Source organism: Chaetodon auriga, chromosome 9, assembly GCF_051107435.1.
Source record: "Chaetodon auriga isolate fChaAug3 chromosome 9, fChaAug3.hap1, whole genome shotgun sequence".
Taxonomy (NCBI): domain Eukaryota; kingdom Metazoa; phylum Chordata; class Actinopteri; order Chaetodontiformes; family Chaetodontidae; genus Chaetodon; species Chaetodon auriga.
The window spans coordinates 15,508,601-15,526,357 of NC_135082.1; the positions used below are offsets into that span (position 1 = coordinate 15,508,601).

General features: G+C 41.5%; 1 protein-coding gene across 1 annotated transcript in view; it reads right to left on the reverse strand.

The window, feature by feature from the left end:
• trpc7b (transient receptor potential cation channel, subfamily C, member 7b) overlaps positions 1-1,418 on the reverse strand; it is a 50,687-nt gene extending 49,269 nt beyond the window's left edge. The window contains exon 1 of the mRNA XM_076739852.1: positions 862-1,418. Coding sequence (XP_076595967.1) covers positions 862-1,349 — 488 coding nt within the window. The 5' untranslated portion in view covers positions 1,350-1,418. The remainder of the gene's footprint in view (positions 1-861) is intronic.
• Positions 1,419-17,757: the final 16,339 nt, after the last annotated feature.

Sequence of the window (17,757 nt, forward strand, 5' to 3'; positions counted from 1 at the left end):
TAACGTACACACACATGCACACGCACACGCACACAATCCCTGTTGACTGGTGCTTATGCATTCATGCACAGGAACCAATCAATCTCTCTCTCTCTCTCTTTCTCTCTCTCTCTCTCTCTCAACACAAGGACAACATAAGGGCTGTAGTGGAAAAGCCCCACAGAAACACTAATTCATTCAAACTCACACACCCTCCGCTTGCATATGTAGACTTCCTGTACATATATGCATTCACAAGGGGCACAGTGCAGTCTAAGCACAGCAGCTACACACTGTCAGCTTAATTGAATGAGGTGGGAGAGAGCTTGAGACATTCCAGTTATTTGGGAACTGATATTTAAGATTAAATCACCACATTTCAGCACAAGCTAAATTAAAATAACATCAAAAAAAGTTTGAAAATGTTCCATTTGCAACTGAAGCAGTGCATGACAGCAAAATATAAGATGACCTTCCAGTAATACAAATCTACTGTAAATCAAAGTCCAGCCCCATTGATGTCATGCATACAGGACCTGTAAAGCACAGCTGAGTGTCAGTTATTGGTCCATATCTGCACAGACAGGTGAACGCAGCTGGCTCAGTGAAAATCCTGGCTGCTTTACTCTACCCCCTGAAAAGCTGACCTCTACTTGTTGGCATCCCAAGTGGATTAGTTGCTGCCGATTAAATTCTCTCAACCTAGAACAGCTTTGCCATTTCTAAACTATGGCTCAGCTGCCTGTTTGCATAACTTCAAATAGAGTTCCTAAATAAGCACATGGAGTCCACTGAAAGCCACGACACTGGTTACTTTACTTATTTATCATGTTTCTGGATAGATGAATAAAAGTTCTGGGTGAATATGGACAGATGACTCACGTTTGCCTGGGTTCGGAGTTGAACTCAGTGTCTATGTGTTCAACAGAGTAGTGGTTCTCCTGGTCCGAGAGCTCCGGCGCGCGGTGGAGTCTCTGTCCGCGGTGCTGAAAGCGCTGAGCGTTCGCCGCGTCTCGTCCTCTCCACTTGGGAAACGGCTCATCATAGCGGCCGTACACCTCGTCTATCCGTACATCCCGCCGCGAACGAAACGGAGAGCCACTGTCCCCGGTGCCGTGGCGGAACTTTGGCTGTGTGAGGTGTGGGGAGTCCCCTGGTTCCCGGTTCTCTGAAGACGGGTGAAGACACTGCGGAGAGGCTAGGTAAGGTGGGTCTGTGTCCCCCAGGAGCGGAGAGGCAGAGGAGAAGAGGTCTAAGGGCCGCGCAGAGGACGGAGATTGCCGGGGAAGACAGATAGACAGCGGCGGGGAGGAAGACTCGGAGAGATGTCCTCCCTCGCCGCTGTCGCTTTCCTCTCCCTCGTCAGACATGGGGAGAGTTCGTGAGCAGCATATACTTTAAATATTTTGAGCTATGTGACAGACATTTAACGATGTTTGTCAAAGTTTCAGCCGCACAAGTTTCTTCTGAGCCGCGCAGCAGCGATGAGCCAAGCCTCCACCTTTGCACGAGAGCGCGCGCTCCAATTAGAAGGGGACGAGAGTGCGCGCGCAGGGAGCCAACCCGTTACAAAATGGGGGAAATGAAAAAGCGGCCACACCAGAAACTAGCTCAACTGACACTTTGCATTGGCTTGCAAATACATACACGTTATGCTTATATTTAGCATTGAGAAAAACAAGTATGCTACGAGTTTTCAGTCTGTAGTTGCATGTTTGAAAATGCCTGTATCTTTATAACACACGTTTTACTGCTCTGTTCTGGGAAGCTAACACACATATGAGGCCAAGTAACTAAGCTGTCTTCTTTAAGAAACGCAAGCACACACAAGTGGTTTTTTATAAGAAAGGTGACCCAGGCAAGTAAGCAACTGTCAAATAAAACACTGCAATAATAAATCAAAGCTCTTCTTTGCAAGATAATTTGCAGTGCGGTCAAACTGTTTTCAGTGATGGAGAGACAATCCACTTGGAAGAGTTGGAGGTTGGATGGGGATTGAAGGGGTTAATGTGCCCACCTGTTGTATGGCAATTACTGGTACTGACATAATCTTGTTATTGCATCAGAGAACAAACAATTCATACTAACAGTAACCCACATCTAACCTCAGGATAGGTAGGTTCATCTTTGGATACACTGAGTCCTTGCTTGTGCCTTGGTAGGTTTAGACAAATGAGGACATAAAGCCTTTTAAGGTCTCGACCTTCAGATGTAAAGAGGAAGACAATGCAGTGTTTGAATGTCACTGTATCCTTGTATGTGTGTGTGTGTGTGTGGTCCTGTAATTAGAGGCAGGGTCCCATTAGTCACGATGGAGACTTCCTGCACCCCCACACAGACAATGACCAGTCCTGTTCCAGCTCTTTGATCTATCCCAACACATGCACACAGATCTCAACAAATCAAATGAACACCCATCACACATGACAAACTGTTTTCACTGGCGTTTACATTTGGGTGGAAAACAGCTCCCAAAACCATCTAGAGTGAGGTCTGTGGATTATCCAGAATATCTGGTTTTAATTCTGGTAAAACACAATGCTTTCGTAATAAATATAAAATAAAAAAATACAAAATTAACTTACTGATTCTTTAATTCTTAATAAATCACAGTGGTCCATTATCAAAAAAAAACCAAAAAAAAAAAACCAAAAACAACTAATAGATTAACTTACTGATTCTTTAATTCATAATAAATCACAGTGGTCCATTATCCATTTAAACATTATGAATCAAAAACATTCTTCATATTTGTTGAATTGCGTAGCAGCAATTTTCACACAGGAGGACAAACTTTGTTTGATGTGTTCAACCGTTGACCATTAAGCGTTGGGGCTTCACCGCTTATTCGCTCACTTCAGTAGCTTGCAATTACTCAGCTAAATGACAGTCATTTCCAGGAAATTATTTTAAAAATAAAAGCTAAATTTAATTTCTTTTTCTTGGAAATGAGGAAACCAAGGGACTCATAAAATACTTCCATGTCAGATTTTTACATTTTCCCCACATTAGAGTGATAGGATTCAAATTGAAAAACCAGTGAAGCAGCCCTGGAGGATTAATTACACTTATGAAAAAGAATATTTTAATGACACTGTAGAACTGGTTCAAGACACTCCTCAAGACTGATGAAAAAAAAAAAAAAGAAAAACTGGCTTGGGATTTCATACCAATATGCTCTTCACATTCAAGCCCTGTGACCTTGAGCAGAAGAACTTCTTATGGTAATGAATTATTATTGCTAAGGCTTCCCCTTAATCCATCTGAAACCCCCAGGTAATACAAAGATTGGTAAGAACTGGGAGAAACTGTGTCCCACTGCCCACAAAGTCCTGAGTGAATGTCAAGAGATACTGAGTGGCTATCCCTTTGCGTGTTTGTATGTATGTAAGGGTCTGCCATTGCACCTCTTCTGTATTGCTTTGGGCTTTTGAAGTGGGGTTGCTGTGAGTGTATGTGTGTGATAACAAAGCTATAATAAGCTTCTTTAAGGCTTCATCCTGACTTTTTTTTGTTTTGTTTTGTTTTGACAGCCACCCAAGCTTATACTGCATTTAAAGTGCCATTGTAAGAAGCACAATATTCAAGGTCGGAGCCTGTGTCTTTGTGAGTAAGTGTAACAATTACATGGTACTGTATTTGTCCAAGGCAAACTATTACTCTTCCTACTTCGCACAAGTAAGCCTCTGCAGAGGTGCAGAGCCCTAACAAACAGACCAGACTCCTTTAGGGATGTTAATATAATGAAAACAATGGAATTACTCATTTGACCATTCAAAAGGGTAAAGCAGTAGTCATTAATGGAGGGTCTCTGTGTGGGTTTAAATCTTCTGGCCTTACCTCAGTCACTTGTGTCACAGCAGGAGTTTTCTGTTGTCTTTCACAGGCAGAACTGTGAAAAATCACCGATTAGAGGAGTTTAGGAAAGCTACATGCATGAAAGCTTCGATTAACACACAATAATGCAGCAGAACCTTTTCCTATATGTTTCAGTGGGCAAAGATGGCAACCACTTAATATGGATTTTAGCATTTCAAATACCACACTGAAGTCAATGTGTGCTCAGGACGTTTGAGTTAAGATACTGTAGTCCTAAATAGGAAGACAGAGATGGAGATCAAAGGTCTGGTACGGTCTTATTAAACATCACTCTGATCCCCTCAGCAGGCCAAACATTAAACACTCGTCACTCACTGTTTAAAACATGCAGTCCCACAAATCAGATGAGAGAACACACACAGAGAGACTGGTGTGACAGCAGACTCTCATCCTCTTTACAGGCCCTGCTTTCAACTGTTTCCATCAGTAGAGTGGAGTCTGTGTCCAACCCCCATCTGTGGCATCACCAGCTAGCTGCTTGTAGCATTTGGTTAAAAAAAAAACCCCAGCACCTCTCTGATTAACCCCCTCCGGCAGCTAAGTCAGTCTTGTCTGTTCAACAAGCTGCTGGGGGGGTTTACATCCTCTGGTGACAGGAGACAGCAGATGTGCCAGTTTGGTGATGCCAGCTATCACTTCCTCTGGAGGAAACAAAGAATTGTAGGATACATTTTCAAAGTCCTGGCTTCACATTTCACAGGTGTTCATGTCAGCAAATGTGACATCCAGACAGAGAGTCCACCAGAAAGAGCGGACAGTTCATTAAGCCCTAAGCTGTTTGTTGGCTGAAGAAGGAAAGTTGAAACAATGATGTCCCAGCAAGTTCACCTTGTCCTCATTACCTTAATTCCCTTCAGGTATGTCAAGCTCAGCAGGCCTCTACCACTGACAATCTGATCACAGACAGCGTCCTAAATTCTGATGGACCTCCAACATTGGTCTGTCCATTATATTTACCAACTGCTTTAAAAATCACTGATGTGAGCTACATTTTAAGATAGCAAAACACTCACGATGAAGATGATGAAGTTCCAGTTCAACTAACTCGAATGTAAACCCATCCACGGCCGTATCAGATGCTCAGAGCAACTGTTCACCCGTCCAACACGTTCTCGTCTCAGCGATGCACAAAGCCCTCCTTGCCTAGCATGTGGTTAAAGGTGTGAAATGGTTGCGGTTTGGTTAGATTTAAGCAGCAAAACTGCTTGGTTTAGGAAATGATAGATCACTTTTGGTTTCTCATGAAACACAAATCCCACTCTCCTGAGGGAAAGTCATGTGTTTGTTTGACTCCATACACCTGCATTTGCGGACCTCCTTGCTATTTATACTACGTCACCTTGCTAAATGTCTCATATTGCAGTGGGTGGATTTACATAGGAGTTAGCCCTGTGCATCTTATACAGATGCTAAAGCATACCTTGTGTATCTGTATGAGAAGCCATGGACATGACGAAGTGTCTCTGGGACATGAGACCAGGCTCCCATGTCCCAACATACATATTCCTTGTTATTTCAATCAAAAATGGAATCCAGGTGGAAAAACACATTTGCTTATGCAAATGTTGCACGCAAACAATTTTTAGGAGTTGCACACAGACAGAAAATGATAGATGGTATGAAGGGTGACAAAAATCAATCATCCAATGGGCCCCAGTGTCATTTTTTTTTTCCATCCCTGCATCTGTCCCCCTCTTTTTCACACCCTGTCCTCCAGTCATCGCTTTGCTGTCAAACACTGTCTCACACTCAGCCCATTTTGTCTGCTCCCAGTTCCTATCGCTGTTCCATCAGGTCTGGAGGCACCAGTTTTCTGAGATGGCCACATGCCGCACAAAACATAAAATACTTAATAGGATTATGGAGGATTTAATTTAAAATTTACATTTACTCTATTTTCATAGCCGGTATGGATCAGATAAAAAGTATATTTCACTGCAACTGGTTTTATCACTGTGGAGGCCCTTGGGGGCAACATTGTTCTTGGAAACCCAGAACCTGCAAATCTAGTGGTTTCAAGGATTGAAGCGATAGAGGACATTTTCAAGTCTTATAAGACACAAAAACAAACCTTTCAATCAGCTGGTCCATCATCTTTAGCTTCAACATTTTAATCTTAACCAAATGTTGTGACAGTGATCAGGATTTGTCAACTAGAATCAGATCTCACTGTTGGAGGTGTCTGAGTGATTGAATGAGGCTAAAAAGTGGTACCATCAGTCAGGGGTTAACATGGCAGCCTAGCTTCCTGTCCTATTGACTTCAACAGGCCAATCAGTGTTAACGTGTCAGAGGAGGAAGGGAACGAAAGCCAATCACTCACACCCACATCCATCGACCTCATGGTAATTTTATTGGCTTCTTGATCAATGACAGGGCATGCCATCAATTGGCGATGTTTCCCTACAGACCAGTTCTTTAGTTTGCTCTGTGCATTCTCTCTTCTACTCCAACCAGTAAGATACTGTGCAGCTGAGTTTAAAATACTGGGCAGATATTCAAGACAATCTATACTCTATGCATATTTTATTGGCGCAGAGCAACGGGAGAGGCATTGAGGTGTTTAAAACTTTTATTATGTCCGCTTGCCAGGATGTGATGAATGACTAGTGACAAAGCATTTAATGAAGTATTCTGCTAACTGGCCTTAATTAAACAAATCAGACACTTTGTGTGCGTGTAATTGTGTGCAGTTGTCTGAACCACAAACCCACACTGATACTGTTATGTACACACCCACATGCAACCATGCAAATTCATGCAAATGCTCAGAGAGTTTCTTCTGTTATTAGATTAATATACTCCTAACCACTTCTGATGCACCAAAAGCATTTTGAATGGCATGAATTGTTCAACCCCCCCATTTACAGTGCACAGTAATTGCAATTTATTATTTACACAGAAATTCACTCTCAGACGGATGGGTGCCCATAGAGCATGCACAGATCAAGCTGACATGTACGTTTATTCCAAACCTAATGAGCATAGCTAATATTGTATTTTTATGTATTGAAAAAGAGAGTCTCTCTTTGCTTTGGTGCATTCAGTATACTGCCACCCCGGCACCCGACTCTAAGTCATTATGGAAAGTGATGGCAAGTGTTTCTGGTTCAGCTGAAACAGGCTTTGCAGTGTGTGTGTGTGTGTGTGTGTGTGTGTGTGTGTGTGTGCATGTGTGTTATTGTACCAGGCCTTGGAAGAGGAAAATTCAGCAGATGGAAGAGTTCAAGGGGAAAACTAAAACTTATTATCACTGAGGACAAAGAGAGAAATGAAAACTGAGCCTGCGGGCAAAGTGACAGTGACGCTTGTTGTGAATTTGAATATCTTCCATTCGGCCCAGCGAGTATTGCCACCAGAGGGCCAGAAGACAAAAAGACAACTGACGTTATTCCTGTGATTAAACTAAGTAAATCAAAATGTGCTCAAGCCTCTCTCAAATGTGTCTCTTTCCTGAACTCCAGCATGCATCCCTAACAAACTGTGACATGGTTTGAATGAGGACAATGACTGGGCAAATTAAGTTGCATTTCCTCATCAGGAACTCTCTAATTTGAGATGCTTAAGCCATCGTTTATTCCAACACTTGTGATGATTCACAAAGCCAATCAAAATACATTTTAATGATAAACTGATGAGTCTAAAACAATCAATCTAATCAGTTTTTTTTAAGTTAATTTGCATTGATGTATCACTTGCTGACAATTAAAGAGTGTTTTCACAGCAGAGCAGCAGCTGATTTTTGCACTCTGGGGGTGAGAGTTGCCACAGGCTCCAACTAGAAGTCTATGTGAAGTGAGGGAAGCAGTTTCATTCCTCCATGCAGAGCGGATCATTGGAGTAATACCTGCCACCAATTATCCTCACCAGTGGCCTATGCTGGGAGGATCAACACTGTCTCCGGCACTGAGGCTGCTTCCTAAGCCAAACAGCTGGAGCAGAGGGTGTATATGGGGGGAAAAACATTTAGGTCACAGAGACATCGAGTGAGAGGCTCCCTACTGAGCAAACAAACCACCTGGGTTGAACTTAAATGAATGTGTAATGATGTCTACTTGAATGAAAATGTAATTTACAAATCATTATTGATTTCACAGTAGGACGAGCTGAAAGTCTGTGTGCAAGGCTTGAATATTCAACTAGAAAACGCATCTGTTTATGACACAACTGTAACTAAAACATCACTCACTCTAAGCGACAAGAATTAAACCCCATTTTCTGTTTTTAGTAAAAGAAAACACAACTTTCAAACGAACAGGGGTAATTGATCCTAAATGGATATATTTGGATGTGTATCAATCTAAGGTCTCTCCACAAAATATCCCCATCAACACTGACAGATGACTTCTACATCCGCCTCCAGCCTTGTGGTGAGCCCAATCAAGCCTTACCCCGCTGGCTTGTTAGACCTCAGGTTTCTTTGCCCAACCCTTCATCTCAAGCCCTTGCTGTAAATTGAAAAAGGTCCTTAGAGAATTAAGTGAGTGGCCACATTTTCTTTTTCACACTTCTGAACAAAGACTTGAAAGTGACACAAGGCTGTGTGAGTACTTTTGCAATGACAGCAAGAGGTGTAAAGGACAACAGGCCACTAAAAGCATTAATTAAGGAATAAAGAATATGAAACTAGACAATGCAAAACAGCTAAGAAAGAACTCTTAATTTTAATCATTGTATTTGACATCATACAGATATACAGTAGAACTGTTGGGCAGTACTGTGTGTAGGTTTTGGACAAGAATCGAGCTCTGTGGCTCAGCAACATCACAGTTCACGAGTTTTGTTTCTCACACGAAATTGATCGTTGGTCTTTGTCTCTATGGAGGATTTTTTGAAAGTAAAATGATAAAATGATGCCAGCCTTGACCTTTAAAGGGGCACTCCAATGATTTTACACATGGATATCAGGTTCTAGTCATGGTCTGTGATACTCAGCCTGTGAAAACAATTGTATAATGCCATCTGTGGAGCTTTGTCAAGTTTGTATCCCTTTAGCAACAAGCTTGCAATGTTTACTCGAAGGTTTTAGAAAGAGCATGAGGATTTCAGAGAGATTATGCAAAATCCATGCAGATTTCAATGACCAGAGGTCTGTGGATTTTGCATGCTGTAGAAGTGTAGCACGACTGTTCAAGCAGCTGATGACAGTATAGCTTGGTAAACATGGTAAGTCGCAGGTACTCACGCCTGTAAATCACCACCTTCTGTTATACCTTGGGTATCTATTAAAACTGGACTTCAGTATTTTCTTATGCTATTTATTATTTTATAGTTTTACAGCAGAGAAACAGGAAACACAGAGAGGAGAGGGAGTGACAACATGTGGCAAGAGGAAACAATAGTTCTCTAACTGGCCTTTGCTGATATTTATTGTATTCTGGTCAACCCATGAATAGGCTTAAACATGTGTAGGGAACTGAAAACCGACTGCACATACACCAGCCAGGAAACTAAGCATCGCTTCTAAGAGTTTCCAGCTGTCTCGTTTGTTGAGCGGAATAATATCTTCAGCAAAATTGGAGTTTATGAAAAGCTATCATTCAACAAAATTAGATACGTTCCTTCTAAAATGAAAAAGGTTGATCTTATGACTCTCTCTTGATTTCATTAGTCAGTAAAAATATTTTTATTGCCACAACTGCTGGTGTTTTTTTTCCATCTGCCACCCTCATGCTGTTTGCTTTTCTGTATGTACGCACTGTATGGCTATATGTGAATTAGCATGTATCTTAGCATGCTTTATTCCCTGCTGACTTGGTCCATCCTATTACCATATTCTCAGTCATGCATGTCAATCGTTCAGCTATTAAATTAAAAGAAAGTCATACAAGGAGGCACAATCAGAGCAACCTAATTTATTTCATTCTTATCAGAGGCTTAAATTTCAAATGTATATAGATCCAAAGTCAACCACACACCACCTTTGATGTTATTACTGCATACGGCCAAACAAATTTGAATATATCAATACTATGACAAAAGTCTGCAGGGACAATATCCTCTGAGGTACGACTCCATTAATAACGGCAAGCTTCCATACCGGTTTCACATAACACAGACCTAGCGGCCTGCTTACCTGGCAGGCAGAGAAACTATGTTGCAGTGACTGTTGAAATGAAAATGAGACGTCTAGTTTTCCACAAGCATTTAAATGAGGTGAAATATTGGCTGTCAGTGTCAGCTAATGATCATGCCAGTATAGCCTGAAGGCATTTAAATGAAGGAGAGTGGCGAGCTATGTTTCGTAATGAAATCGTACATGCTAACACAGAGACCATGCAGCATGTTCTATCACGTTTCTGTGTGCTATGGGTTTAGCTTTAACTGTAAGCCTTGCTATGATCGAGACATCTCGTGAACAAGAGTGGGCCTGTCACACCAGCGATACGCACGGTGTAATTCCATACTGATGTTTGTGTACCATCACGGGACGAGTTGCAGATGCAAAACAGCCGTTATAATTTGCTCCTTCTCATTCTCCATGTTATGCCATCTTCCTTGTTTCCTCCTTCTTGTTCTCGTGAGAAGGAGGAAGCGGCACCCCCTCTACACCTACAGTATGTAGAGAAGCAGGCCTCAAAAGTTCATTTCCTTCAGCTATTCTGGTGCGACTGCAGCTTAACTCTTCTAATCCTTCTGCAAACCACAGCTCCCTCTATTATCCAACATTTCCACACATGTCTGGCTAATGCCATGATGTCAAGAAGTTATCCGACTCCTGTTTCTAATAGATCTGTATGTTCACTAGGTAAATACGATGGGGGATTTAGCGCTCCCTGCAGAATCCCTCGGTATGTTTCTTGGATTTTTGAGGGAGCTTTGCTAAAGATGTCATAATTTTCTGCCAACTAAACATCTGTACTTACATATACATGCAACATATAAACTGTACATTCAGGTCCAATAGTTGTTTGATACTAGAAGTTGAAGCTCAGTCAGAGACATTTAAGTTTTTGGAATAGACAACTTATAGCAAATGTTTGTGTAGCTAGATTTGGAAGAAAAAGGCTGTAACTCTTTGACAGAGCTCTCAAAACATATTGTGAATCAAAGCGGATGTGTGTTTGAACCTCTGATGGTGAAACATGAATGAAGAAGCTGATGCCAATCAGCTGATTCAAGCAGGACTTCATTGCACTGCCTCTGTGCAATGCTCCATATATACAGCACTGTAGCCATAGTATTTAGCAATAGTATTGTTAATGTTTTAAACTTATATTAAAGTGCATGTTCCTCCATTTATTAAATAAATCCTTGAAATCCACTTTGGATAAATATGTCTGGAGACACTTTCAATATCTTAGAGTCTTTGTAGGTTTCTTATCATGTGGACTGCTGTGAACAGTTAGGTGCAGAAATATATCTGGATAGAAGGATTTAGGAAGAATAATAGGAGCCATATTAAAAGAAAGGGAGCATGCAGGCTACATAAAGCCTCCAGAAACAGCTGCATTCCCTGACAAGACAAAGTTTAGGTGTCAGGGCTGAAGGTGGCTGGGATGTTCAACTGCAATGCATTTGAAAGTTATCTACAAAACAAGTGACAGGAGAAGACAAGGAGAAATTCAGTCTCTGTACCTGGAGAGGTGTATTCCAGCTCGTACTCTGTGCACTTGTCTTCTTTTATGAGCATGGTGTGAGAGTTAATGATGAAGACTCTGAGGCACGGAGAGGACAGTATCTACACACTGCATTCAGTGTGTTTTACCAAAGTAAACATCTCCCCCATAAAACACGGGCATTGTTTATCCTGCCAACTTGCTGCTCAGTTGAGGTTCCCTGCTCGTTAAACAGGAGCGTGTGTGTATCTGTGTGTGTCTACTTGCACAGCTCTCTTTGTGAAAAATTATTTGAGTGTTTGACTTTGAGAGCGAGGACATTTTTGGAAAGTGAGGACATTTTGGCTAGTGTTCACTTTCATACAGACCTGTTTGAGGGTTCATACAGGCTGTTTGAGGGTTCAGGCTTAGGCTAAGGGTTGGGGTGAGGCATTTAGTTGTGATGGTTAAGGTGAGGATGAAGAGCTAAGGAATGTGTCTTATCCATGAGGGAACAAATGAGTTTCTGTGTTGTACATGTACCCGTGGAGCAAAAGGGGGATGACAAAAAGTAAAATAATCACACTTTTGATGTCATGCTTATTCCCAGCTTTAGCTATTTGCAATGGGCAAGGAAGAATGACAGGTATGTGTATGTGTGTTTCCTCTCAGAGGTAAATAGGAAATGGCAGCTTGTGCAAGTAATTGGACTCAGGTGCTCGTCTATAGACTGGGGCAGAACTTTTCTTTCCTCTTACATATACACACAAAGAAGAGACAGATACACACAAACACAGGCTTTGCTTTTTGCTTCCATTCCTTTCAACTCGCCTGCCTCTGCCCCTTTTCTCTATCACTTCCCCTTCACCAGCCTCCATTGTGCTCCCCCTAAAGCCTCCTCCGTCCATCACATTCACAAGGCATACTGTCTGTCTTTTCTCCTCCTCTTCCTCATTCTTCTCAATGTGCCCCCAGACTCAAAGGAGAATGAAAAAGACAGCGCTGTCGTGTAAAATATGGATGAGAATGCACTGTCAAGAGTTACACTATTTGAGCTCCGACACGAGATGGGGAGGCTGGGAAGGGAGGGAAAGAGGGAGAAAATAACAACCTAGAAATGTGAGGACTTCTTGCAGCACATACTGTGATTTATAGGAGTCTGAGCTGGTCAGTGAGGAAAAGAAGAAAAGAAGGAGGTGCACAAACAGGAACAAGACAAGGGAATCAGAACAGGATGAAAGCTGCATTGATCGCATTGATTGCAACCATTTATCTCCTGAAATATAGTAACTAAACATTTTATTCAAAGGTAACGGAAGCAGGAATGTGCTCCCTCCGCTCAGTCTTACTTTCCTCTATGGCAACAGGGGAGGAGCAAACTGCACCAACTTACTAATGGGAGAAGATTATTTTGGAATGAATTACAAAAACTAATCTTCTCATTTCTGTTGTGTCTCTCTGTCACCCCGCCACCCCACCACCGCCTCCTCGCTCCCACAATCATATTACTTCTCCCCAAGGTTCCTGACAATAAGATCACCCCGCACACTGTTAGTGATTCGGTTTAACACGTTTATAGTGAATTCAATACAGGAAGAAAAGCTGACTGGGAGTAACATCAAAGAGCAGGACCAGGGCCCGAGGAATTAAATCCATTGAATCGCCAGTGCACACTAATGTAAAGATTCAGTATTCAAGTCTAAATTGGAGGCCGAAAATAAAGATGGAGAAGGAGGGGGTGTTGCTGAAAGGTTATTCTGTCCCCACAATCAAGCGTAAGGGGAGATATGAGGAGCTGCCTGAGAATTGCCTGGCTTATCTATCGTCGTGCAGAGCAGCCACTTGTCTCTGTCACATTGTCTCTCTCTCTCTGTCTTTCACTGTCTCTCTTTCTCTCTGTCTTCTACTTCATGCATCCTACTGTCTCTTATCAGAGTCTTTCAGTGACACTTCACCTCATTTCCAAATTGAACATCTGAGGATGGCGGTGTATTTGGTGTGTATAAAGTAGCTGTATGTTTGTCTGTGAGGTTGGTCGCAGAGGCTCTGGTGTGCTCAGAGTAATTATTTCCCCCGTGCTTCTTAGCATCACCAGGGACTCAGCACATTTCCAGGAAACATGGCTGCCATTCAACCTGGAGATATCATACAGGCCCACACACACATTCATACACATGCACAACCACACAGCATCTAAAATATGATCAAAACCAAGATCTCATACAAAAGGAAAACTAATTGCACCAAAACAAAGCCCCATTCTCGTGTTGCATAATTCCTTTGGAGGTGTCAAATTGACCTCAAACTGACCTTGAAATGACATTTTCAGCACAAGTGACATCCTGTCAGAGAGAGACAGGAGGTGAAACGAGACAAGAAGGAGGGCAAAGTACAAGGCTATGGGTTATAAATCATATATCTGTTTCATGACACACACACGCAGACACACAGACACACAGACACACAGAAACACAGACAGAGTGTGATATTTTCAAAGGATGTATTGATTGACAGAGAAGGCAGCGGCCATGTAATAATGACTCTAGAGGTTGGCTCTGTAGGACGGCAAACTTCTGACATTTTAAGAGAGAAAAGCTTCTTTCTCAGATGCAGACTGTGAACAAAAACACACACATTCAGGCAGTCTTTACTGTTCGAGAAGAGAGAACATTTCATCTTCTGTGCTACACAAAAACAAGCTGTTCCTGCCTTCAAAAACAAACCAGACATTACAAACCACAGCAAATGTTTATGGTTGTAAAACTCGCTAATCAATATGTCAAAGAAACAGTTACCCTTTTTCGCTTCACAGAAGATCCAATCTGTTATTAAAAATGACATTTTGAACAATAATATGAGTGGTCATGGTGAAAAGGCCAAAAAGTAATTTCAATTATGAACCCATAAATTATTGAAACCAATGACTTTTAATTTACATGTTGAAGTATGTATAAGTCAGATTGCAGCAGCTCATTTTGTGGCCAAAGGGATGTTTGCATATGAAATACTGTTCAAAGCCTCAAACAAAACGACTATGTTCCCCAATATCTGCTAACCTGCAAAGAACCAATAATTGATCATATGCCCCCCTAAAGCTATATTAAATCTGGCTGCATGTTCAGAGGATCACTCACTTGTTCTTTATTACATTTACAAGCTACGCTCTTGATTGTAGGCAATGAAAAAGAAAACAAATGACCCTCAGGATGATGAAGTGAAAGATTTTTTTTCGTCCAGTCTCCCTCTCCTCCTCCTCTTTCTCTCTCTTTACCGGCCGTAATAAATTATTTAAACTGTGTTAAGACATAAAGTTTAATTAACTCGGGCTGCCCCTGCTGCGCTGGAAATGAAACTTTTTTTTTTAACCATTTTCTCCTTTGTCTTCTCTTAGTCAAGCTCAGGCATTATATTGCTCAGTATTTCAGCCTTATCCAACACAAGACAGAGAGGGAATGCTCCAGCTAGTCCTCTTTCTCACTCTGCATAGGACTGAAATTAATTTACTGTAGTTTACAGTTACATAAAAAGCCCCAGGACATATAAAAAGCCTTGAGTCTTGCAGGAGGATCAACAGCTGTCCATTATTTTTATGGAGGAAGCATGTGTGAAAATTACACTTTGCTTATTGGATCTGACGGCTCCAGGATGTAAATGAGTGCACCAGGTAATCCACAATCCCTGAGTACACAATAAATAATGAAATGTCTCTTATGTCTGTTTACTTGAACACTGTAAACTTCCTGACTTGTTAATTTAGCTTCTCCTGCAAATACCTCCAACAGCAACATGTGCCATCGACTAATCCTTTGTACAGGGATTGTACGCCTTTGCTAAGTGGCCTGATTTAAACTAATATTCTTTAGTATGGAAGTAAGTTCCTGTAAAAACAGCTATACACAACAAGCTGCTAACACGTTATAGAAGATCCAAACGGAGCAAAGACTCCAGATGAAGTCTGAGATGTGTTTAAAGGTTCGACAGAGTTAGTAGACGGTCACTCACTCACCGCTCCATCATGCAGACATCCGTGTGATGTTGACATCAACCACACATCCAGATGCATCGATATTTCTTCTCTTCCTCTTTTCAAGACGATGAAGTTGGGACATAAAATATACAATTAGGTGAAACTTTCTGGCATCTGGAAAATCTGACTAGTATCATGTTATTGCAACATTAGTTCCGTAATCCTACAAGAACCATTGATTACTGTTTAGGAAACACAGCAATTTGGGTATTAAGCTAATTGATGAATTTGCCAGTTTAGGTCAATATAACAAATCAGCAATTTGCCTCAAGGGGTTTTACAATCTATACAGCATGTGACACCCTTTATCCTTAAACCCTGAATTTGGATAACCAACCACCCCACCCCATCCCCTTTTCATCCTGAATTATCACTGTTCCCTTATGCAACAATGTAGATATCTCATTGAGTAACACAGAGAAGACTTTAAACCACATTAAAGGAGGAAGTGGAACGTTGCTCCTCTTTGCAAACAGAGAAACTTTTTTTTTCCAAGGTAGCTATACTGATGTAATGAAAGGGTCTTTCCTCACAGCTAATTAAATTTGTGAAGCTTGGCGTCCAGGCCTGATAAATATAATAGCACATTCGAGGGTATTAGGAAACCCTCATTTCGTGCTCGACTCAACTTTCCCCTTTATCTGGTTGTGGCCTTCAAAGAGAAAGACAGAGAGAAAGAGAGGGAGAGAGAGAGAGAGAGAGAGATGGAGGGACTTTATGATAATGTGAGGAAGGACGCGAGAGGAGAACGGGGGAGGAATGACAAAAGAGGAAGAGGATGAGACAGGCGCTTGTAGTGTGTTGTCTCCCATCCAATCTTATTTTCAGCCAGAATTATTTTTCATTAGCGCTCATCACAGACAGACAACCGACGCTCACAACCGATCCTTTTCCGCTTTTTCCACTCTCTTTTCTCTCATCTCATCATCACCAGAACACACACATACACACACACACACAACCCGTTTTTTTCTCTCCTCTTTCAAACCTCAGACAAATTTAATTAGCAGGAAAATAAAAATAAATAGCTCCCATTCGAAAGAAACATCCCATTCCATTGGAGCCCTGGACTCAAGAACATATAAATGGAAATGGACAAGACACAAGTGGCTGCAGTGTATATATATAGCATCATCACTATGTGGACAAGTAGGTGAGAAACCATCTGAACAAATGAGACAGGAAACACATCAGAAGCGAAGGATCCAAGACCCCAATCACAGCCTTCCACAGTGATAAATGACACTATAAGTGAGTGCAATAACAGAGTTAGCCTATACAACAACTCTTGTTGCCACCAGAATCTGCAGCCTTGCACCTTCTCATTAAAAACAACCCCATGTTTCTATTTCTGACACTTCTGGAGTTTAACAGCCACACTCAGCCTGCTGCGAATCATTGTTTTTATTGTATTGTATTATTATGCATTTGATGGAAAATACACAGTGGCCCTAAAGCCCATTGAGCAAAAAACAACCTCAAAACACAGAAAGAACATCATCCTTATTGACAGGCAAATGAAAATTGTTCATAATCAAACAATGACTGATAACAATCTTAACAAATTAGGCTGTAAATCTGTCTACAAGCGGTGATTTGTGTACTCGAACATGGGAAGCGTGCAAAAGGGCTGTTTTTTAATTTCATTGCTATTTTTCATTTTACTTTTTAATGTCTTTTCATTCTAATTGTTTTTAATTAATTAAAAGATATTTTGATGTCTGTTTTCTGCTGTGCAGGTTTGATTGTTTTCTGTTCATTGATGCTCGCATCAATTACAAGAGGAGCTCACTGCTGTCATACATGCACTGATGGAGGCTTCATGCTAAAGTGCATCAGCACATTTGTCAAAAGTTAGTCTGATGAACACCAGATCTCCTTGCCACCTTTTGTCCTGACCTTGTTTTTTGGGGGAAAACAGTAGTGGTACCTAATAAAATAGCCCGCACATTGTCCCTGATAACACCTGAACTTCAGCTCACACACAACATGACAGCATTAGAACACTGCCTGTACAAAGCCACACTGCACCATCCATTTCTAGATTTCGATAAATGGCTTTATTGAGCTCATTTTAACTGAGTGGATTCATATCATATCAGCTTATTACAGGGAAGAACATTAGACGGTAAGAGCAACAATAAACTGTCTGATACAGGGAGAAAAGGCAAACTCCACACAGAAAGACCCCAGCCGGCCAGCAGCTTCAAACCCGCTCTGCTGTCTCTAATCAACACACACAGTTATGTACAAGGGTCCTTACCTCTTCCTGACATGTGAGTGAATGGATGCTGACAAATGGATAACTAGCCCACACAGTAACATCCTCATGGC